The sequence below is a fragment of the Emys orbicularis genome, chromosome 3 (genome assembly GCF_028017835.1).
Source record: "Emys orbicularis isolate rEmyOrb1 chromosome 3, rEmyOrb1.hap1, whole genome shotgun sequence".
Lineage (NCBI taxonomy): Eukaryota > Metazoa > Chordata > Testudines > Emydidae > Emys > Emys orbicularis.
Window position 1 is genome coordinate 202,759,353 of NC_088685.1, and position 25,291 is coordinate 202,784,643.

General features: G+C 41.5%; 1 protein-coding gene across 1 annotated transcript in view; it reads left to right on the top strand.

The window, feature by feature from the left end:
- KIF16B (kinesin family member 16B) overlaps positions 1 to 25,291 on the top strand; it is a 191,809-nt gene that overhangs the window by 52,498 nt on the left and 114,020 nt on the right. Inside the window, exons 12-13 of the mRNA XM_065401493.1 lie at positions 24,404 to 24,523; positions 25,055 to 25,106. Of these exons, the coding sequence (XP_065257565.1) occupies positions 24,404 to 24,523; positions 25,055 to 25,106 (172 nt within the window). The remainder of the gene's footprint in view (positions 1 to 24,403; positions 24,524 to 25,054; positions 25,107 to 25,291) is intronic.

A 25,291-nucleotide genomic window follows, 5' to 3' on the forward strand; every position in this document is an offset into this window, starting at 1 on the left:
CAGACTTAAGGTTGCACAGGTATTTTTGAACCTTTCAGCGATTAACTTTGCAACTTTGGCATTCTATTGATGTTGGGGTTTTTGAATGTAAATTATTTTTATTACAGCCAAAACTGCAGAACCTAGCTGAAGTCAGAGTCCTATTGTGCTAGGTGCTGTACATATGCTTAGCAGGAGGCAGTCCTTGCCCTGAATAGCCTACAATGTAAATAGACCAGGCAAGCAAAAGGTAGGACAAAGGAAGCATCCTATAGGTTGAAAAGTGACTTCTGGCAGACTTAGGGCTTTGTTTCAGCCATGCAGGAAGACAGACAAGATGCAAGGGATGTGGTTTAATTAGGCCATAACTTTATTAACGTATCTGGGAAATACTTAGCAATAAATTGTACAGTGCAGGTCATTCTTTCCTGAATCATTTCCACATATTTGAGAGTGCTGCCATTATCCCTGCCTCTCTGGTCCCAGCCTGGCTGGGAGCCTACCACCCTCTCTTTGTGTGTGGGTTAAGGGCCTTTCCCCAAATCCAGTTTATCAGGGCCCCTTACCCCTATGGAACAAGTACCTGTACTAAATATTTGCCTCAAAGAGGTTCCAGGTTGGCTGTCTCCTCACCCTTGACTGTGTTTCCAGGTAATTAAATATTCCCTACTGAATATCGGCCAAAAATATATCTGCTCCCCACTCACAGTTTGTACCCCCATCACCCGTAAAAACGTGGGTACCCTATATGATATTTTCTGATGGGTGATTATTCATTCTCCCTGTTCACTTACAAATTTAGCCCCTTTTTGATTTACACACCTTCTGGCTTTGTAAACCTGTGGAGGCCTGGCAGCTCCCCACCATGCTCTCTGCTGCAGTATTTCACAATAATTTATAATCACTCCAGGAAGAGGTCCTGGATCTGCTCCAAATCTTTTTGTCCTGATTTTATTATAAAATTGCAAATCATTCCCATCCAGGTGAACAATAATCACATCGGGTGGCTATTCTCTAGCTGCCTTAGAGTGTAAGGGGCATCAGCTAGTCCCAGAGCATGCCCCTCCCTCCTTTTATGCCAACTCAGGGTTGCCTCACCCCAAGGCCCAGGTGTGAACCTTCAGGTAAATAGGCCACCTGCCTGTGGGCTCAGTGCACAATATTGTGTCCACAGATCAACATACCAGCTTGCCTGACAGGTTTGCTTGCTTCTGAAATTGGATTGATAGTAAAACTAGGCATTCACGCCATTTGATTAAGATGATCAGCTGTATGCATTTGAATGTCAACATCCGATCAAGTGTAACCCTTCAGCCCCTACCTTGAGTTGGGGGCATTGCTTTCACATCCCAAACCTGAATGAGTGGGACCCGAATTCACGTGGGTCTTGTTAGGCTTGTGTGTGTCTGATATTTCTGACTGTGTGCAGATTCTTCCACTTCCTTCCTTGAGTTTTCATCAACTGTGTTGTAATTGTGCCTTCTTGAGTCATCTCTTTAGAGTCTTTGCTCTCTGTTATATTTTTGCTTTAGAAATTCTTAGGCAAAAGAGGAGAGCTGAGGACTGCTATCCTGATACCCAAAAGGAAGGCAACTAATAATGTATCAGTAAAGCAGATGAAGATGCCTAATAGCAAGTATACATCCTAGCAAACAAAAAGGAGAAAAAAAATGAAAATAAACTGAAGACAATAAATGGTTTAAATTCTTGTTGTAAAGTTGTAAGTTTTTTAGCTGAAATCCTCAGTTTATCAGCCAAATTATACTTTCTTTGCTGAGAACATAAAACCATTTTAAATGAACTTGACCACATTATTCCTGGAAAGAATGAAGTTACATTTTTTCTAGTTTTTAATCACTGTGGTTTTATGTAACTATATGGTGATCTAAGGTAGGAATTCTAAAAGTGCCTCTTAATTTGTTATATTTTTTTAAATAAATTTGATTTTTTTCCCACTGGAAGTGATTTAATGCTATGGATTGCCTCTTTGTAAAATAATGATAATAGAAATAGTGTTTACACTATTGATGCTACACTTTCAGAATAGTAGTTGGACAGCCTACTTGTATATTCAACTTTTTTTTGTCTTGATGCTACCTCTCCTCTATCTTTCATTAAAAGGGACATCACACATGTTAAACTCAAATTTATTTCCATATCACACAGCCCTGGTTGGTGTCTCATTTAAAAAAAAAAAAAAAAAAAAGAGAGAGATACTGACTTCAAATGCTAATGAAATTACATATTCCAAGATCTTAGGCCATTACATTGGAATAATTAAAACTAGGCATGTTGGACAGTCTAATTATTTTTATTAGAAAATGTTAAGTTTAAAGCATCCTGGGTGTCCTGGAAGGGTTGGAATTGAAGCAGCAGTATTAGGCTTCATTTGTTGCTGTCAGTGGTTTTTACTTGCAAGTCATGAAAAATAGTTGAAAAACTTTACATCCAACTTCCTTTCCCTCCTGTGAATTTTTATGCCACTTTCATTTACGTAGTGGATGTGTTTTACATTTCATGAGAGCTGTGATTTTTGGATCAAAGTACTACCCGTCAGACATCACTGTGATTTTTGGTAAAGGGGGCAGAAGTTTACCACGATGTATTTATATATTCATTCACCTACTAAAATCCTGAAACATCAAAAGTCATAGCTAATTTTTTGTAAGCACAGGGGCGTGTGTGGGAATTTAAATTTGACAGCTTTTGGAGGGGCATGTTAGAGCAGCGGCCGAAAGCTGGGTCAGCGAATGGTGTCCAACGGCGGAAGCAATGGCTGGGTCAGCGAAACGGGGGTCAGTCGCTGGGGCTGGGGCTGGAGCAGAAATTTTTTTTTAGATGAATAGTGTGTGTGTGTGTGTGTGGGGGGGGGGGCATGTTCCTGCTTGCCCCCCTTGTGCATGTCCCTGTGTAAGCATAAAACTTTAGGGCATCCAAGAAGAGAGACTAATCTTGCCTGTTACACTATGCAAACATGTAATTAATGTCACATCCAACTGGTGAACATGACCACTTACTGCATGTTACCCAGTGGAAGATGGTAGGCCCACTCGGAAGGCAACAAAAAGCTAGTTGTCAGTACAGCTGGGTGGTAATGGCTTTTCCACCCAGTGAGAATTTGAGATTTTGAAATTTTTTCCTATCCCAAATAGGTCCAAAAGGCCAAAATCTAACCAATAATCTGAAATAATTCAGATTGGGTGAATATATTAGTTTCAATTTCAACATTTCCACCTTTTTATTTATTTATTTATTTATTTACTATAAACTAATTTTAATGTCAAAACAGTTGTTTTGGACTGAAAAATGGAACTTTATTTCACAAATGTCAAAATGGTACCTTTTGACAATTTCAGAACTATTTGCAAAAAAAATTTCAAAATTGGAAAACCGACCCTTTCCCACAAACAGTTTTTGAGATGAAAATTCATCATTTTGAGATGAAAATTCATTTTGTGAATGACTTCCGTTCCCAACCAAGTCCAATTGTCCACTCCAAAGCTTGGTTCTTGTTACACAAAGCAGGACAGTCTCACCACCACAGAGTGCTGGCAGAGGTAAATAGTCTTCATTCACCGGTTACTGGTTACGAAACTATAAAATGTAAACGTTAAGAACCCTGGCAAAATGCATGAACCAGGTGGCCAGAATCTTGCTTCCAGGTTAGGAAAATGCAACTAAAAGAGGAGCTACATTGGAACTTTGTTTTGTGAGCAGAATTTCTGCTAAGAAATTTTTAACAATTAAATTCAGAAGTTAAGACCAGGTTTTTCTAAAGTGTTTAGCAGTTTTGCATGACCAAATTTTTTTTTTGGGTGCCCTACGTGAGACACCTTAAAGGGGTCTGATTTTCAGAAAGTTCTGTGAGCACCAGCCCTCTGCGAATCAGGGCCTTATAAGGTGTCTCATGTTGGGCACCCAGAAGTAAAGGAATCCTTCAATTGTTAATCGCTTCTGAAAGTTTCTCTAATTCTGGATGACTATTCAGCAAGTTGCTTTAAAGACAGTAGTTGGAGACATCTTCATGGTCAATTGATGGCTTCTTGAGGACTGGAAAGACTATTGCATTTTTCAAGGAGTATAACAGGTTTGCTGCTCTGAAGGAAGCATTCATAATTTCTATTAGTAGTGGGCGTAGTTGTTCCTCACTGGCTTTTATTAGCCGGAAGGCGTATGGATCCAAAATGTGTAGGTCATGTTGATATTTGGCAAATGTGATGAGGCCAAGACTCTGCCAGGGATCATGGGATGGGTAATGCAATATAGACAGTAATGGAAATTTTCTCTCCTGGTTACTTCCATTCAATTTTAAATTGATCTTTTCAGCAAAGCAAGATGAGAGCTCTTCATAGCAGTCAGTACTTAGTCAGCATCAGTACTAGATACGATGTTTGGACTATGGAGGTCTGGGTTCATTAGTGAGAATATTTCTGCTGACCTTAACATTATGGAATAATACCAGATGATTCATCCACAAACGTAGATTCATTTTGATTTTAAGAGCAGGTTATTCTAAGATGGGGTTCTCAAACTGGGGGTTGTGACCCCTCAGGGAGTCGTGAGATTATTACGTGAGGCTCGCGAGTACATGCACGAAACAGAGAGTGACTGCTATAAAATATATAATTTAAATCCAGCATTTTAGAAAATTACACACACCTTTCTGTTGCAATGTAGTGCATTTTCTTCAAAAAGTATTGTAAACATACAATGCAGTGATCATTGTTCCTAATCAAAATATATGTTTGTATTATCACCACTTTAAGGAAATTGGACTCTGCAGATTGTAGTATCATGCCTGCAGGTTTGTTGTCTTGAGACTGAAAAGGTGGGACTTAGACAACATTAGAGGGCTTGATTGTTCAGCAGCTGAAAAGCTGCATTAAACCACAGACCAATCAGAACACTGAGATTGGCAAAGAAAAAGTAATTTATAATTTAACAGTCAGACACAAAGGTAGGATGGTGCTAGGGGGTGGGTGGGGTCGGTGCCCTTGCAGGGGCTATAGCCACCCCAAAATTTGCCCCGCCACTACCCCTTCCAGCACAAAGGTCAAATGTTACGTAGAATTAAAAGTGGCATGGTACGGCATTGCCATCCTTACTTCTGCAGTTCTGTGCTGCTGCTGGTCCCGGTGTTGCCTTCAGAGTTGGGTGCCTGGCCAGCAGCTGCCACTCTCTCGCCTCCCAGCTCTGAAGGCAGCACCTGCCTCCAGCAGCAGGGCAGAAGTAATGCTAGCAATGAGGTGCTAGCAAGTCTGCTGTGAAAAGTGATATTTGTATGTTTGTTAATACCGCTTTTCACAGCCTCCCAGCTAGCTAGCAAGTCTGCTGTGAAGTCTGCGCTAGTAAGTCTGCTGCGAAAAGTGATCTTAACAAACATACAAATATCACTTTTCACAGCAGACTTATCACCCTTTTGCCACCCTTACATCTGCCCTGCTGGTGGCGGCAGCACAGCTTTCAGAGGCGCCAGCTCTGAAGGCAGTGCTGGCATCAGCAGCAGTGCAGAAGTAAGGGTGGCAATGAGGTGCTAAGGCTGCTGTGAAAAGTGATATTGACAAAGTTTCTTCGCGCCTCCCCCAGTATTAAAGAGTAGCTATTTTTTTAAAAAAAAACCCTTTTATACTCATAACAATAATTAGATAAAAATGTTTGTCTTAATTTAAAAGCAGTGAGAAAAGGTAAATTCATTCAAATAGGGTTATACATTTAGCATTTAAAATAATGTTAAATGTAAAAATGTGACTTTAACTTACAAAGCAGTTGCACTTAGCGGTTTGCTGTCTGAAAGGGGTTGCCAATAAAAAAAAAGTTTGAGAACCACTAAAGTAACACATTTCCCCAGGGGATATGTTTTTGGGAGGTATTATTTGTATTCCCATCTTTTGATCTTACTGTATATACCTTATCTCCTATTGCTTTTGTTTGCCCATTTTATTTTATGAATGCCTTTATCTTTCTTGCCATGAATCTGTGCTCTTCATTGTCTTCCATAACTGAAGTGGAGGCCCTTCTATCATGGTTATAATTCAACATTTGGATTGAGGAACTGTTAATTCTCACATGTTGCTTATTGTAAACCTCCTAATGTTCTTCTCATCAGATAAATAGAATTACTTTTTGCTTCTCTGGTTTATAAACTTTTGTGTCTTTTCTCATAACTTTTACACTGCGTCTAGTAAAAATTCTAAATTCGATAATGACTGAGTATATTGTATATAGATATACTGTATAATTTATAATTGCATTAGCAATACAACTTAAGTGTGTGCCTAGATACTTAAACAATTAAGGGCAGAGTCACATACCTGATAGGAGTTTACCCTTCTTGCCCTGAGTGAACCAGGATTACAAAAGGAAAGTATCAAAATCCATAGACATTTTACACACATAACCAATTACTAATACATTTGTGCTAGAGTGCCAGTTATTTTATGCTTTGAGTACACACAATCAAATTGATAGTTTTAAAGGGCATCTTATTCTGTCCTTGTAACATCTTTGATCATTTGACTTGAGATCAAAAGGAATATATTTTTTGCTATTTGTTGACCTTTTAATAGACTCTTTATTTGCTTTCCCATAAGTGACAACCTGTATTTGATGTCAGTGACCTGGTGAAAATGAGCAAATTATTTCTGGGAAAAATGTAAGATAATAATGCTCTCATCAACTACCAGAAAAGCCATTATAAACTCTGTTTCCTACACAAAATTAATGCAAAAATCTGTTAAAATTACCACTAAAATATTGTCTCGTAGAACTAAACATTGAAAGCTACATAAAGATGTTAGATTCAGAGTTGCTATTGTGACCCTTTTCACATCATTATGCCTAGGTGAATTGTAGAGGGTCTCAGAACCATGCCTGATCTTAGTAAATGGGCTACAGTATACAGGAGCACTGAGGAGCTTTAAAGATTGATGTCTTTTTACTTGTGAAGTCAATCTTCAAAACATAAATCTGTATGAACACAAATAAGTAAGTTGCTAAGTTGGAAAGGTAGTCACTGACTTTAAAGGTCAGTTGTTTTCATAGTCCTCTTCCACTTAGTTAATATTTGTAAAGCTTTCTGTAGTGGTGGTTTCTAGAGTTCAATGCTTGTGGCTACAAAGGACACACATAGGAATTTCCATACTGGATTAGACCTGAGTTCCTTCTAGTCCAGTCTGCAACCTGACAGTGGCCAGCACCAGATGTTTCAGAGGAAGATGCAAGAAACATTCTCATCCCTAATAGTTGGTTTGGTTTAAGTCATGATAGGCTTTCAAAATGTTAGCATTAACTATAAAGCTGCACGTTTATGTTATCCATATAAATGCCCGGTCCCTTTTTGAATCCTGCTAAGTGTTCGTCCTCAGAGACATCCTGTGTCAATGAGTTCTGCAATTTAATTGCTCATTGTATGAAAAATATTTCCTTTTATTGGTTTTGAATTTGCCCCCTTTTAGACTCTGATTGATTGATTGATTGTCCCCTTGCTCTGATGAGTAAGGACCTGAGAAATGGTGACACCCTAGCATAAAACCAACTGCCATGTCCAGGGGCGGCTCTAGGCACCAGCAAAGCAAGCACGTGCTTGGGGCAGCCCATTCGCAGGGGCGGCAGGATCCAGCATGGGAGCTGAGAACCAACAGGGGGCCCTGGGAGCTGTAGTTCCTTGGTTAGTTCCCTGCCTATAGAGCCAGCCCTGGAACAGGGAAAGAACTACATTTCCCAGCATTCCCTTGGCCATGTCATGGAAAAACTACCATACCCGATCACAGCTCGCAGGCTGCCTTTATTCTTACAGCCACTACCAACAGGAAAGAGGGGGAGGGAGTGAGCTGCAGCCTGCTGTGAATGGAGAGCTGCGCTGTGAGTAGGGATACCATATTTTAACATTCAAAAAATAGGACACTCCACAGGGAGGGAGGGTAGCCCCACCCTGCCCCCATCCACTCCCTCCGACTGCCCCCCCACAGAAACCCCAACCCATCCAACCCCCCTGCTCCCTGTCCCCTGATCACCCCTGCCCCTAAGTGCCCCCCAGGACCCAACCCCCTATCTAAGTGCCGCCACTCCTTGTCCCCTGATTGCCCCCTCCCGGGACACCACCCCCTATCTAAGCCTCCCTTCTCCTTGTCCCCAACTGCCCCCTCCTGAGACTCCCCCCCCCCAACTTCTGCCCTAGGACCCCACCCCCTACCTGTCCCCTGACAAACCCCTGGGACTCCCATGCCTATCCAACCATTGCCTGTCCCCTGACTGCCCCCCCCAACCCCCTGACCCATCTAACCCCCCCTTCTCCCTGCCCCTGACTGCCCCTCCGAACCGCTGCCCCATCCAACCCCCCAGCCCCCTTACCGTGCCACTCAGACCAGCGTGTCTGGCTCCGCGCAGCGCCAGACACACTGCTGCATACGTGCTGCCGTGCTGTCCCGTGGAGCCACAGCCGCCCCCTCACCTGCCTTCCAGATTTGAACACCTCAAAATTCAGGAGTACTCAAGCTCAGTTTGGGCAGTTGTTACTTCTTTTCTCCCAAATCAAATATACTGATCCACTGTAACTTGCTGTAGAAAAAGTAGGATAAAATTGAGCAAGAAATGCTTCCCAGTGGTTATTAGGACTGGAATTGCTATTTTCAACAGCCATTGCCTTTTTTGTTTGTTTGTTTGTTTGTTTGTTTGTTTGTTTGTTTGTTTGTTTGTTTAAAAGGAAGACAATGATATTGCATTGGCAAATTCCCCATAGAAAGAAAGAGTGGAACAAAAGAATAATAAAGGCACCTCAACTTTTCCTCATTTATGGAGGACAGTCTTATAATATGCATCCAGATATCCTCCAGTCACACAAGCTGAAAATTGTTCCGCTTTACTGCAGTTCTGTAACCATGCGGGAACCAATCCTGTCTGTGTTCTGTGCACATCTAAAATTCCTGCTGAATGACTTGCCCGTGGGAGCGAGTTACCAGTGACCCAGGGCTGCGGCGGAAGGAGGGTGCAGATGGGGGTGGGAGAGAGCCCAGGGCTGGGGCGGCAGGAGGTGTGTGTGGGGGGCAATGGTGGGGGAAATGAGGGAGCCCAGAGCTGGGATGGTGGGGGTGGGGGAGCCCAGGGCTGGGGCAGCAGGGGGGTGTGGCGAGGAGCCCAGGGCTGGGACGGGGGGCAGCCAAAAATTTTTTTGCTTGGGGCGGCAAAAAACCTAGAGACGGCCCTGGCCATTTCCCCACCCATACTGGGGCTGTGACATGTTGCTGTCATACACTAAGAGCCACGTGCCCACTCCCGCCTCCCCCCAGTTGGAAAGATTGCAGTATTGGGTTAATTTAGCAATTTCTGTGCATTCTGTGAAATCATGGTTTTTGTAGGGCCCTGCTTATGAAACAGGAAATACCAATCCCTCTAGAATGGTTTTTAAAATAAAATACCAAAGCTTAGTGCAATTATTTGTGATAAAAAGTATTGTTTTAAAGTTGTCACTACTTTAATTTACAACTGCTGGTGCCAAAACACATTAGAACCCAGTATGCAGTATGTTCTGCCTTTGCAGAGTGGCCTCTGGTATGATCTCTGCTGCAGTGACAAATGTGAAAGAAGAACTTTTTAATGGAGAGAAACAGCTCCTCATACCACCTTGCTGAGCCGTACCCTGACGTACATGTTGTTATGGCCCATGTAATCATCTAGTGTCTAGCATTTTTACGGAAAATAAAAGGAAAATTATTTTGGGATTATTGTGCTGTCTTCCTTTTTATTGTCTTTTTTTTTTTCTTTCTGGTTTCTTCAAAGGCAGCTCTTGAAATACTTTGTGCTCTAACCACATTGCTCAATTACACGTTTTTTAATAAAAATAAATGTTTAGCTGCCTAAATTTTTGAATAAATGATGGTCACTTGTGTCACATTCTATTTATAACCATACAGATGTAAGTTTCTTGGAATATATAATCACACATCCCAGTTGCATATCACCAGAAGTATATTGCTTGTTTGCTACTAGAAAAAACAATTCACCATTACTTTGCGTTAGGTGTAAAATCCTGTGCAGACTGTAACTATACTCATGACTTAAACAAAGAGAAGATTCCTAAATTTACTGACTTAACCAGTTTTCATTTATACTCAGTTTAACTTGTAAATCCTCCTTGTATTTAGTGGCATGTTGCTAGCCAGTGATAAAGCCAAACAAGCTGAGTTATAGATCAGTGAAGTTTTATAGCACAAAAGAATGGAATTACTTTTCTGGATGAATTACTAGAACTTTGATTAAAACAATTGAAATATACAAACGAGATAATTCTGTAGACATTCACATTCATGTATAGTTTTTAACATTTTAACTTAAATATCAGATATTGTAAACAGAAGCTGAAATCAAGAAACTCTATTCTTTTGTATTTGTATGTGCAATTTGCATGTTTCATAGTGTTTAAAATTTATCTTTAGAGTTATAAAGTTTGCCTACTTAATTTAAGTTTCTCATTGGGATCTGTAACTCTTACTTTTCTTTCTATATCATTCTTTGTGTTTATCCATATTCACTAGTGCTGTTCATGATTAATTTTTTAAATCGCTTATTAATTACGCAATTAAAAAAGTAATCGTGCGATCAATCACACTGTTAAACAACAATAGAATACCATTTATTTTAAATATTTTTGGATGTTTACTACATTTTCAAGTATATCAATTTCAGTTACAACACAGAATACAAAGTGTACAGTGCTCACTTTATATTTATTTTTGATTACAAATATTTGCACTGTAAAAAACAAAAAAATAGTATTTTTTAATTCACCTCATATAAGTACTGTAATGCAATCTCTTTACCATGAAAGTTGAACTTACAAATGTAGAATTATGAAAAAAAAACTGCATTCAAAAATAAACACTGTAAAACTTCAGAGCCTACAAGTCCACTCAGTCCTACTTCTTGGTCAGCCAATCACTCAGACAAACAAGATCGGTTACAATTTGTAGGAGATGACACTGTAAACAAGAAGCAGGCAGCATTACCTGAAAGTGAGAATAGGCATTTGTATGGCACTGTTGTAGCTGGCATTTCAAGATATTTACGTGCCAGATAAGTTAAAGATTCATATGTCCCTTCATGCTTCAACCACCATTCCAGAGGACATGCTTCCATGCTGATGATGGGTTCTGCTTGATAATGATTCAAAGCAGTGTGGACTTACGCATGTTCATTTTCCTCATCCAAGTCAGATGCCACCAGCAGAAGGTTGATTTTCTTTTTTGGTGGTTCGGGTTCTGTAGTTTCTGCATCAGAGTGTTGCTCTTTTAAGACTTCTAAAGGCATGCTCCACACCTTGTCCCTCTCAGATTTTGGATGGCACTTCATATTCTTCAACCTTGGGTTGAGTGCTGTAGCTATTTTTAGAAATCTCACACCGGTACCTTCTTTGCGTTTTGTCAAATGTGCTGTGAAAGTGTTCTTAAAACGAACATGTGCTGGGTCATCATCCGAGACTGCTGTAACATGAAATATATATGGAATGCAGGTAAAACAGAGCAGGAGACATACAATTCTCCCCCCCAAGGAGCACAGTCACAAATTTAATTGACGCATTATTTTTTTAACGAGCATTATCCGCATGTCCTCTGGAACTGTGGCCGAAGCATGAAGGGGCATACAAATGTTTAGCATATGTGGCATGTAAATATCTTGCAACGCCAGCTACAAGAGTGCCCTGTGAACGCCTGTTCTCACTTTCAGGTGACATTGTAAATAAGAAGCAGGCAGCAGTATCTCCCGTCAATGTAAACAATCTTGTTTGTCTTCGCTTTTGGCAGAATAAGAAGTAGGACTGAGTGGACTTGTAGGCTCTAAAGTTTTACGCTGTTTTGTTTTTGAGTGCGGTTATGTAACCAAAAAAAATCTGCATTTGTAAATTACGCTTTCACAATAAAGAGATTGCACTTCAGTACTTATGAGGTGAATTGAAAAATACTATTTCTTTTGTTTATTTTTACAGTGTATATATTTGTAATCAAAAATAATATAAAGTGAGCACTGTGCACTTTGTATTCTGTGTTGTAATAGAAATCAATATTGAAAATGTAGACAAACATCCAAAAATATTTAATAAATTTCAATTGGTATTCTATTGTTATAAGTGCATATAATCGCGATTTGTGATTAATTTTTTTGAGTTAATCGCATGAGTTAACTGTGATTTAACTGACAGTCCTAATATTCACCAAAGAACATTTTCTTTGTATTTGTTTGGTTCTTGTTTAATTAAAAAAGCAAAACACTTCAGCTATTTTAGATAAAACATAAACACTTCTGCAGTATGTAATTACTTTCTCATGTTAGCTTTTAAAATGCTCATTTTGTATAAGGTTAAATTCTAAATTCAGTGTTAAGCATGTGCTCTCCTTCATCAAAATACCGCCACAGATACTCTGTCTTGGAGTTGCATCCCATGTACACCACAAGAGTTAAAAGTGGTGCTAGTGTTAGGATATGATCCAAAGCGCACTGAAGTTGATGGAAAGTCTCCCATTGACTTCAACGGTCTTTGGATCAAAAACCCAGCAAACATCCCAGCTCTTGCCAAGACAAAGTCTATCAGAGGGACATGATGAGAACCAGTCTTACAAACTTGTATATGTGATGTGAAAATTACCTTGGGACAGATCTGTGTGTGTAATCCTTGGCCCCAGTTAACCAATTCCATCTCCACACTACTTGCTCTCCCCTTCATGCTCCATTTCTTGTTCCCATTCTCTCCTCCACATGCACACCCCTTGCTTTGACCCTTTCAAGTTGTGCGTGTGCACTTCTCTTTCCTGAGGGGTTTGATAATGATCTTAAGTTAGTGGGCGTTATGTGCACCCCAGGAGTGCAGGATCACGCCATGTATTTGTAATGAAGGAAGTTGTTAGAGTAACTTGGTATCTGCTGCTTCTGAAAGATAAGTGCTTTATAAACAGAGGATTAACTTTTCTTACAGTATAGCAACATAAAGTTTACGTATAATGTGTAGCTTTTAATAGCATTTATTCATTTTCATTTTATGTTCATGGTATTTTTTAACTTTTTAAAGGCATAGTTATATGACAGACTCTTTAAAGGTTTCACATAGAATATTAAAAGAAATGCAAATGAATTCAAAATTAAGATACACTAACATCATGAAAGCCTAAAAAAGCAAGGAAAACGTTAGCTGACTCTATTCCTAGTCCTTTGTGCTTAAAATTGTAGGGGTTTTAGTTCAGTTTGAAATTGTGTAGGAACTCCACTTATCTATAAACAAGAGGCCACTGTTTCACTGACTTTTTTCTCTCTGCACGCATAGCCTATGTAATTCTTTCTCCTCTGTAATTTATTTATTTATTTTGAAATTAAAGAAACAAACACTGTTTTTAGCAGCCTGGCATTCGTGAGCAATTCTACAATATACAGAATGATGGAGACTTTTTTTTCTTTTCCGAGGAAACAGATTAGTTTCAAGTTTCCAAGTATTTAAAAGGGATCATGTAAAAACATAAATATATATCTGGAGGAAAACCAGTTATGAATTAAGAATTTCTTTTGTGTATAGTTGTGTATGTATTTTTTTTATATGGCGTTAAACGTTAGTGCCAGACCACAGAAAACTTTCAAATGTGAACCTAGAATATTATAGCATATTTTTGTTCAAATACACCCAAAGTTTCTGTTACCACAAGAATCTTCTCTGGTTATGGAGTCTCGTTGACTGCTAATGCAGGGACTTTTGCCATTGCATATTTTTACACACAATTTCTTTAATTTGGAATTATATATTTTTGCATAATTTAAATATAGACATCTGGACAATTTACTCAGCCAATGTAATGTTCTATTTTATCAGAAATGTCTGTGCAATGTGTTCTCTGAACTGTGTGGCAGCAGTTAACCGTTTAATATTTCAATAAAGAATTACGTTTTTGCAGTGGAAAGTGTAATGGAAATTAAGCTGAACCTCTTGGAGTTTATTAAAAGGACAATGTCATAATTATTTACCATTTTAATATGTGCATTAGAAAGTGTGACTAATTGGATGCGTCTTATAATACTATACTACTCATTATACTGATCAGGGAATATTTGAAGTGTACTTTGGACCCTCTTCATTTCTTCAAGTGCCTGTACTGTTGGCTTTAAAGAAAACTTATACGAGATATGATTTGCATTTTCCATACAGGTAAAGGTACCAAAACAATGTTTGAATTTCTACCTACACAAACTGCATATTTTCTGGTACACATTTTACATGGTTCAACATGCCTAGCCCAAAGATTCAAACAAGTATTTTAGAACCATACTTCCAAAAAATTTAATGAGTAGATCTTCACTGCGGGATTGGGCCATAAAAGCTTTTACTCCCAGTTAGCACTACAGACTAATATAGTTCTGTGGGAGTGAGTGGGATTCTATTTGGGCACTCACATCTTCCACAGAGTTATTAAAGAAATTGCAGTTTCAGAATATTTGTTTCTGACCATGGGAGAACAAGAAGGAACCCAGGGCTGTCATTTAAATAAACAACTAAAATCCCATTCTTGTAGCCTTGATTCAGGAAAGTGTTTAAGCATTGCTCAAATTAAGTGTGCTGCAGTGCTGTCTTGAATAGGGATGCTTTACTGAATCTGGGAATTTTCTTGTCAACTGAGCACATTTGATCTGGAAGTTAGTGAGATTCCAAAAAAAAATAATTTTTACAAAGTCACTTTTGGGTGTAAAACTACAGCTTATACTATTGTTTGATACTTTGTGTTCTACTCTTTGACCTTTTTGTATTATTTTCAACAGCTTATAAATACAATGATATTTTTTTCTGTTCAGTGATAAGTGAAGAGTCGATGCATGCAGTATCTCGGTTTTAAAATTTTAAAAATAGAAACCTGAACTTTTATTTATTTTCAAAATTATAATTTTTGAGCCTTTTCACTCTGTAATTTGAATAATTGGTTCACAGCTTTTGAAAAATTGCTGTACAAATCCAGGTGAATCAAGCCATGGAACAAGCCTAAGCGTTTATTTGCCTCATAAATATGGCATGCTTACAGACCTCTGACTTACTTAAAATGAGGATCCTGCCTCCATGGGAACTGATCTTATTGTGACTTGTGGGATGATGCAAGGGCTATTTCTATTTGGCTGGCCTTCCTTCTTCTGGTACCTTCCCTTTTCTTGTTGGTTTTCCACAAAGGAGAGGTTGACCTTTGGGTGACAGCATTCCAGTGACCTTGTGTGGGGTGGGGGGTAGGGAGGGAGAGGAAGACAGCACTGACGGAGCAGTAGCAGGTCTTGGTACAAAAACTCACCTGATCATTCCTTATGATAACAAGAGTTAAAAGAAGCTGCCAATAAGGGTATGTCTACACTACGGGATTAATCCGAATTTATATAATTCGAATTTGGGAAACAGATTGTATAAATTCGATTGTATGCGGCCACACTAAGCACATTAATTCGGCGGTGTGCGTCCATGTACCGGGGCTAGCGTCGATTTCTGGAGCGTTGCATTGTGGGTAGCTATCCCATAGCTATCCCATAGTTCCCGCAGTCTCCTCCGCCCATTGGAATTCTGGGTTGAGATCCCAATGCATGATGGGGCCAAAAACATTGTCGCGGGTGGTTCTGGGTATATCCTCCCCCCTCTCCAGGAAGCAACGGCAGACAACCGTTTCGCGCCTTTTTCCTGGGTGAACAGTGCAGACGCCATACCACGGCAAGCATGGAGCCCGCTCAGCTCAAGACAGCAGTCATGAACATTGTAAATACCTCGCGCCTTATCGTGCAGTTTATGCTAAACAAGAACCTGGAAAACCAGGCGGCGAGGAGCAGGCTACAGCAGCGCGGCGACGAGAGCGATGAGGATATAGACATGGAATTCTATCGAACCGCGGGACCCGGTTCTTTGGAGATCATGCTGTTAATGGGGCAGGTTATAGGCATGGAACGCCGATTCTGGGCCCGGGAAACAAGCACAGACTGGTGGGACCGCATAGTGTTGCAGGTGTGGGACGATTCCCAGTGGCTGCGGAACTTTCGCATGCGTAAGGGCACTTTCATGGAACTTTGTGACTTGCTTTCCCCTGCCCTGAAGCGCCAGAATACCAGGATGAGAGCAGCCCTCACAGTTGAGAAGCGAGTGGCAATAGCCCTGTGGAAGCTTGCAACGCCAGACAGCTACCGGTCAGTCGGGAATCAATTTGGAGTGGGCAAATCTACTGTGGGGGCTGCTGTGATGCAAATAGCCAAAGCAATCACTGAGGTGCTGCTACACAAGCTAGTGACTCTGGGAGATGTGCAGGTCATAGTGGATGGCTTTGCTGCAATGGGATTCCCTAACTGTGGTGGGGCGATAGATGGAACCTACATCCCTATCTTGGCACCGGAGCACCAGGGTACTCAGTACATAAACCGCAAGGGGTACTTTTCAATGGTGCTGCAAGCACTTGTGGATCACAAGGGACGTTTCACCAACATCAACGCGGGTGGGCCGGGAAGGGTTCATGATGCTCGCGTCTTCAGGAACACTACTCTGTTTAAAGGGCTGCAGCAAGGGACTTACTTCCCGGACCAGAAAATGACCATTGGGGATGTTGAAATGCCAATAGTTATTCTTGGAGACCCAGCCTACCCCTTAATGCCATGGCTCATGAAGCCATACACAGGCAGCCTGGACAGGAGTCAGGAGCTGTTTAACTACAGGCTGAGCAAGTGCAGAATGGTGGTAGAATGTGCATTTGGCCGTTTAAAAGGTCGCTGGCAATCGCTACTGACTCGCTCTGACCTCAGCCAAAGAAATCTCCCCATTGTTATTTCTGCTTGCTGTGTGCTCCACAATCTCTGTGAAAGTAAGGGGGAGACCTTTATGGCAGGGTGGGAGGCTGAGGCAAATCGCCTGGCTGCTGATTACGCGCAGCCAGACACCAGGGCGATTAGAAGAACACACCAGGAAGCGCTGTGCATCAGAGAAGCTTTGAAAACCAGTTTCATGACTGGCCAGGCTACAGTGTGAAATTTCTGTTTGTTTCTCCCTTCATGAAAACCAGCCCCCTTTATTGACTCATTCATTCTCTGTAAGCAACCCACCCTCCCCCTTCCCCCAGCTTTCTTTCAAAGGAAATAAAGTCACTATCGTTTAAAAATCATGTATTCTTTATTAAGTGATTATAAACATAGGGAGAGAACCAAGAAGGTAATCTGGGTGAGGTTTGGGAGGAGAATAGGAGGGAAGTAAAAGGCCACTGAATAAATTCAATATAATGACAGCCTTTTGGTTGGGCTGTCCACTGGGGTGGAGTGGGAGGGTGCACGGAGCCTCCCCCCCCGCGTTCTTACATGTCTGGGTGAGGGGGATATGGAACATGGTGAGGGGGGAGGGAGGTTATACAGCGGCTGCAGCGGCACTCTGTCATCCTCCTGCTGCCGTTCCTGAAGCTCCACCAGACGCCGGAGCATGTCCGTTTGCTCACGCAGCAGCCCCAGCGTTGCAGCCTGCCACCTCTCATCTCGAGCGTCCCTCGAGACCTCACGTTCACTGGCATCTTTCCTAAATTTAGATACAGTATCCTTCCACTCATTCAAATGAGCTCTTTCATTGCGGGTGGATTCCATTATTTCTGTGAACATGTCGTCTCGCGTCCTCTTTCTACGCCGCCTTATCTGAGATAGCCTTCGGGACGGAGGAGGGAGGCTTGAAAAATTTGCAGCTGCTGGAGGGAGGGTTGAAAGAAAGGAGAGAAGTTTTTAAACTGATACATTTTACAGAACAATGCTTATACTCTTTCATGGTGAAAAACACTATTCACATTACATAGCACATGTGATTTCAGTACAAGGTCGCATTTTCCATCTTATTATTGAGTGCCTGTGGCTTTGGTGTTAGAGATCACAGACGCAGGTCCGGGCAACAGAATTCAGCTTGCAGGCAGCCATGGTAAGCCATTGTCTTTCGGCTTCTGCGCCCTTCTTTCCCACATACCAAGCAAAGCCTGTTGACTGCTGCGGTTTTCCTGTTAACCTTCAGCAGCAGAAAACAAACTAACCCCCCCACCATCCAATTCTCTGGGATGATCGCTTTATCCCTCCCCCCACCGCGTGGCAGGTATCAGGGAAGATCCCTGCAGAAACCAAACTAACCCCCCCGCCCCTCCCCACCATGAATTCCCTGGGATGATCAATGTACCCCTCCCCCGACCGCGTGGCTGGTAACAGGGAAGATCCCTGCTAGCCAAACGCAAAAAGCTCAGGGCCAATTCCCCCCCCCCCCCCCCGCCCGTGCTTGGCTAACTGCAGGGAAGGATTTCTTTTCAGCCACAGGCAAACAGCCCAGTAGGAACGGCCACCTCTGTCCCCTTAATTAAGTTCCCGTATTTCAACCAGGTTACCATGAGAGATATCACTCTCCTGAGGATTACACAGCAAAATAAAGAACGGATGTTGCTTGAATGCCAGCAAACACCGGGACCATATGCTGCCAGGCTTTGTCAGGCAATGATACCAGATTACTTGCTGCAAGCATGGCGTGGTCAAGTGTCCTACCATGGAGGACGGAATAAGGCTGCACTGCCCAGAAACCTTGTGGCAAGGCTTTTGGAGTACCTCCAGGAGAGCTTCATGGAGATGTCCCTGGAGGATTTCCGCTCCATCCCCAGACACGTTAACAGACTTTTCCAGTAGCTGTACTGGCCGCGAATGCATCCCAAGTCCTCAGGGCAAATTAATCATTAAAAAACGCTTGCTTTTAAACCATGTTTTATATTTTAAAAGGTAAACTCACCTGAGGTCCCTTCCATGGGGTCATGGTCTTGGCTACTGGCTTGGGAGGCTTGGGAGGGTACTTCAGTCAGGCTGAGAAAAAGATCCTGGCTGTTGGGGAGAACGGAGTGCTGGGTGCTCTCTGCAAGCTCCTCCTCCTCCTCTTCCCCATCCGCAGAATCCTCAGGTGTAACTGATGAGACTATCCCCGACCCGGAATCCACGGTCACAGGTGGGGTAGTGGTGGCGGCCCCCCCTAGAATTGCATGCAGCTCGGCGTAGAAGCGGCATGTCCGCGGCTCTGACCCGGAGCGACCGTTTGCCTCCTTTGTTTTTTGATAGGCTTGTCTGAGCTCCTTGACTTTCACGCGGCACTGATCTGAGTCCCTATTGTGGCCTCTCTCCATCATGCCCTTGGAGATTTTTTCAAAAGTTTTGGCATTTCGTCTTTTCGAACGAAGTTCTGCTAGCACTGAATCCTCTCCCCATATAGCGATCAGATCCAGTACCTCCCGTGCGGTCCATGCTGGTGCTCTTTTTCGATTATCAGCCTGCATGGTTACCTGTGCTGATGAGCTGAGGTATCTGTGGTCACCTGTGCTCTCCACGCTGGGCAAACAGGAAATGAAATTCAAATTTTCCTGGGGCTTTTCCTGTCTACCTGGCCAGTGCATGTGAGTTCAGATTGCTGTCCAGAGCGGTCACAATGGTGCACTCTGGGACAGCTCCCGGAGGCCAATACCATCGAATTGCGGCCACACTAACCCTAATTCGAATTGACAAAATTGATTTTGGCCCTACTCCGCTCGTCGGGGTGGAGTACAGAAATCGATTTTAAGAGCCCTTTATTTCGAAATAAATGGCTCCGCTGTGTGGACGGGTGCAGGGTTAATTCGATTTAACACTGCTAAATCCGAATTAAAGTCATAGTGTAGACCAGGCCTAAGAGTAGGATTGCTCCCTTGCTGACCCTATCTCCCCTACTCTGGCAAGGGTTGCAGTAGGGAAAGACAACTTTTCTTGTACTGACATAAGCAAAGTGTGTGTATGAGAGAGAGACTACTGCTTCCATTACTTTGAGGTAGTAATGGATAATGATCCTTGTTTACAACATCCTCAGGATGAAAATGATCGCTACATTTGGGGGTTAGAAAATTTCTCTCTCTCCAACTTCCATCTCCACATCCACTCACAGCACACTGATCAAGCTAGAAGGGAATTTTCACTTTTCTCTATAGCAGGGGTAGGCAACCTGTGGCACACGTGCTGAAGGTGGCACGCAAGCTGATTTTCAGTGGCACTCACACTGCCCGGGTCCTGGCCACCGGTCCGGGGGGCTGTGCATTTTAATTTAATTTTAAATGAAGCTTCTTAAACATTTTAAAAACCTTATTTACTTTACATAAAACAATAGTTTAGTTATATATTATAGACTTACAGAAAGAGACCTTCTAAAAACATTAATATGTATTACTGGCACGCGAAACCTTAAATCAGAGTGAATAAATGAAGACTCGGCACACCACTTCTGAAAGGCTGGCGACCCCTGCTCTATAGTATTGTGTAGGGCTCACCTGGCTGGAACTGAGGTTGGAAGAACCCTAGAGAGTGCCCCCATAATGGCTATGGATGGACTGATGCAACCCTAATGAAAAAACTGTGTTCAATTGTACTTCTGAGTTATACAGTTCAGAGCAAGTTTCTCTTCATGGTGTACTTTTTTTTTTTTTTTTAAAGTGTCCCAACTTCATATGGAGGGCATCCTTAAAGTTGGATGTTGTGCCTTCCTTTCTCAGAACTTTTGTTCATGTTTGGGAGTCCACGTACTAGGGACAGAGTGAGGATGACATAGGCCACTATGGAGATCCTTGTAATATCCTAAGATTTTAAAAAAGCACTATGACAAACACATTGTATCATATGTAATCATATTGACCCCCAAATAGGTCATTGGCAGGAGTGGATCTTTTAGATCTACAGGGCAGACCTCTACTGCTTGTGGTAATGGAGTAACTGCAGTAGTAGGCTGTTGTCCTCTATGTGAACCATTCACTAAAGGGGAATGTGATTCCCGGTGGTTTCACAGCTCAGACAGCTTCTTTCTTCTCCACACTGCCTGGGTGCTAGTAAGTAGAGGGTTACTGAGAGCAGAAGAGAGACAGAACTCTCATCTTGGTTCCAGTGCCCAAGGAGTCCCTGGTTGCCAAGAGGAGCAATTGCAGGGAAAGCTCTGCTCAGTCCTGAAGCCCCAGTATGGAGCAAGCTCAGTTGCCCTCTGAGGGGATAGTGCATGTGTAACGCACACACAACCTGGGTGTGGTGCTCTGTCCCATCTAGTGGCACCGAGACCACTTAGAGAGAGATTAATGAGTCTGCTTTACAGCGTTAGCTAAGAGCCATATGGCTTTTAGCTCATGCGGTAGAGGCTCATGCAATTAGCTCTAGAGGTCCTGGGTTTGATGCTGCCCCCCGCCAACTGGGCTTTGTTGGTGTTACACATGTGCAGTCTGGCCAGCAGCACAGAGGAGCTATGTGGGGATGGAACATGCACAGTGCAGATAGAGTCTTGGGAGAATTTAGTTGCCAAACTCTAACATACTACAAGTAGAACATGGGATCTTTGATTTTTTTTTTCCCCCCCAGAGGCTTTTCACTCCGCCAAATTTGAGTGGATTTTCACAAGGATGGCAAAATGCACATTCCTGATACTGGGGCAACCCTTTACCAAATTCCAAGTCCCTCCTCCAAAGCATTAGAGGTGCTAGGCCCTCTCAATTAACTATTTTTAAACTTTGGTAGAAGTGTATTTTCCCCCAGTCTTATTCTCAAAAATGGCTGAACATTCTAGCTGAAAGTTTCAAAACCCCTCCCCCTCAGTGTGAGGCAGACACCTGGCATGGAAGATTTTTCAGCCCAAATCAGGACCGCTGATGGGGAGTGGGGTTGGGGGGAAACGGGGCAATTGGCCAGGGCCCTGGGCAATTTAAAAGGGCCCGGGGGCCCGCCGCTGCCGCGGTAGCCCTTTTAAATTGCCCGGGCGGGCCGCAGGGCGGTGACCGCTCCAGGCCCAGTGATTGGCCAGCCCAGTGTGGTCGGTCCCGGAAGTGACGGATTCGTCATCATCGCCCCGGGCCCCGCACCTGGCTAGGGACGACCTGGGGCCTAGAATTGCTGTTGTAAGTTCAAGAAAATTATAAACACCTGAAAATGGGTCTTAAATGGAAAGTGTTAGGTAACCTTAACTGTAGTGGTGCTATAAGCTCTGTCTGTAAAACATACACTAATAGGATGCATTACGTGTATGTAATTTTCAGGAATATAGCGAAAATAAGAGATTGATAATGGAATTCAGTTGATTTTCTGTTTTTAAACACATCACTTTTAAATCATAATTAACCATTTTATTTTTAATGGTAGTCAGTAAATTTAAACTTTGTTTACCAGCCGAAAGGAGAAGCATTTTTCATTGCTCTTAATTATTCATAATTGATTTTCTCCCCCAGTTTATGATTTCTGTACATCTTAGCAAGCCTATTTTTGCCTCAGCAAGAGATGTTAGCAAGTGATTTGTTCTGCTGAAAAAATATGTTTAGGTCTAAATATTTCATGTGTTGCGTTGGGCCAAAACTGCCAGCAATTTGCAAACGGCCATCAACCTGTATTGTTTTGAAGTATTCAGTATTGTCATATAGAAGTGTTATAAATTATGTATATCAGTAGATCTTTCTCAATAAATATTTAATATGTGATAGATGTTTTTGTCTGAAATTACTTTTTCCACTTGAACAATGATTTAAGCTCTACATTTTAGTTTTATAAGATGACATTTCTACAATATCAAGGAGTTGCCGAATGCAGTTTGAATGTCAGAGAGTTGCAGGGCAGCATTAATCACGAATTCATTTGTTTTCTGAACTCTTGAAAACTTTAATTCATATTTAACCATGGTGGGGTTTTTTTCTTTTTTTTGTTTGGGGGTGTTTGTCTTGTCATTGTAACATTTTGACTTGACGGAGGCAATGCTGGAAAATATTCAGATTTATGTCAACCTGCTGTATTTAGGGGAACTTGCATAGCAAGTCTGCCCACATGTGCAAACATTGTAAGGTCTTGCATGACCCTATAGGGTACATATCAATGAAATGAATAGGCAACAGTCATTCCACTGTCACTAGACATATATCTTGTGTGTTTAGAAGTGCCACTAGAAAAGTGCATGCTTTGTGATACACGGTTGTGAGATTTGTTAATTTCTCTTTTTTACAATGTCAATTTCACTTGTATAAGAAAAATAAATCCTGATTCCTTTGGAGTTTTGCTGTGTGGTTTATATTTAAAAACCAAACCAAACCAAAACCAAACGTCAATAATAAAGGTACTTTTATATCTAAACCTTGTTTTTTAATTTTATGTAAATATTATACTAAACTTTATTTCAAAACAAGCTGTTGTTTCCAGTCTTGTTATATACATTAAATACATCAATAGAGTATTAGGTTTTAAAGATGTTACCAGAAATCATTTATCACTTAAAGGTTGCACTTTTACTCATGCTGAATGGTACTTTTCTCTGAGTAGTCCCAATGGAATCAAGCACGTGAGGGATTGTGTACAATTGAAATTATGGCTGCAACTGTTATTTATTTATTACTGTTAATATTCTATGATACTGTTACATTATAGGTTATGCTAATTACTCAAGCTTGTTGGTTTTTCAGTCTTCCAGGCTCATTATGAGGACTCTCAATATTTGAACTCTCAATTTTCCATCCCTTATGCTTACAAATTCCATATGAATATCCAAATTCTTCATACAACATCAAAAATGGTACATAACTTCCATTCAGCCAACATTACTGTAGGGTTCTTTTGAGTAATCCTCCTAATCTGCTGCAATACAGCTGCTTTACTGACTATTCCTACATAAATTTATAGAATTTATACATTTATAGAATTCCTGAATAGCAAGCTTGAAATTCCCATTTTAAAATTGAAATCTAACTTTTCAGTCTTGTTTATTTCCTTGTGACCTTTTGTACAGTGTCCAACTTGAGGTACGTCTATGCTGCACATTCCTTTTGATGGTGTGTAGAATACATATGCTACATGCCCCCCTAGCATGGATTAAATAATAGTGTAGACAGTGAGGCACTGCTTAGGTGAGTAGAGCATAGACTTGCTTGAACTCTATGGATATGTACCCTACCGGGCTCTCTACTCGCCCAAACAGTGCCTACCCCTTCTAAAAATAGCAGTGTCGTGTCCTGCTGGAGCTTTCTCCACAGCAGGGAGCTGTTGGAGCCTTTCACCACTGCAGGGAAAGTCTCTGGCAACAGGCTCTGGCAGCTCCCCACTGCCCAAGACTTCCGCTGTAGGGGGAAAAGCTCTGACAGGGAGGCAGTGGGGAAGGGCATGGGCAGAGGGAAGCTGCCAGGGGCTTTCCCCTCTGCCTCCCTACAGCCAAAGCCTTCCATTGACACATGTAGCTACTCACCACAGTGTGGTCACAGATTGCTTTTTTCTGCTCTGTGTAGCTACACATACCCTACGTGTAGGTGATGTGCAGCGTAAACATTGCCTTACTGATTCATTAAAAAGCGTTAATTAAATAGAGAATTAACAGTAATACCCTCTTTCTGCTTTGAGGAGAAAGTAAATTTTGTCATTTTTGTCATTGCAGGAACAAACCTTAGCCCTTAGGAAAGAAGGAATTGGTGTCGTTTTAGATTCGGAACTGCCTCACCTCATTGGCATTGATGATGATCTTCTCAGTACCGGGATCATCTTGTATCACTTGAAGGTAACCACACTTCTGTGCTTCCACAGTCTATCTGCCTCATGCTTTTTAAATGGACAACTTTAATTATGGTATTCATTTATAATCTACAGTAAATGATCATTACATTTCTCCACCACTGTGACATCAGCTGTAAAAAGGCTATAACTTGTTCAAATTAAAATACCAATCAGTTAGAGCCTAGATCTATCCTGAGGGTCAACTCTTTAACCAATGATAGATGTATGACATTCTTGCAAGCTCTGTTGGTTTTTCATTCATCTTGTTGTAAAGCTTGAATTGAAATCCAAATATAGATTAGTTGCCTAAGAACCGTCAAGGTGATTTTGCTCAATACAAGTAAAATTCGAACTAACAATGTTTTATAATAAAGATTGTCTGATAAAGCAATTTAAAATTGTTACTAGATAATCAAAATACTATGTGTAAACAATAATTTGATCCAAAGTACTGTGTCTGTGGGGATGAGTAATAAAAAAATGTATCCTATCTTATTTTGAAGAGTTACAAAAAATAGCTTTTTCCCCTGTCTAGGAGGGCCAAACATATGTTGGCAGAGAAGATGCTGCGACAGAACAGGATATTGGTAAGAAACTTTAGGCATTTTTACATCCATCCTTCCTTCTAATGTCCATTTCTCTTCCAACATCCAAACATACAACATGTTTAAAATTTCCCCTTCTCTTTAGTTACTGATATTCATATATTTTGCTGATTACGAATGTTCATGTAATACTCTTTTAAAAAACAAAACACACAAGAAAACTGCAT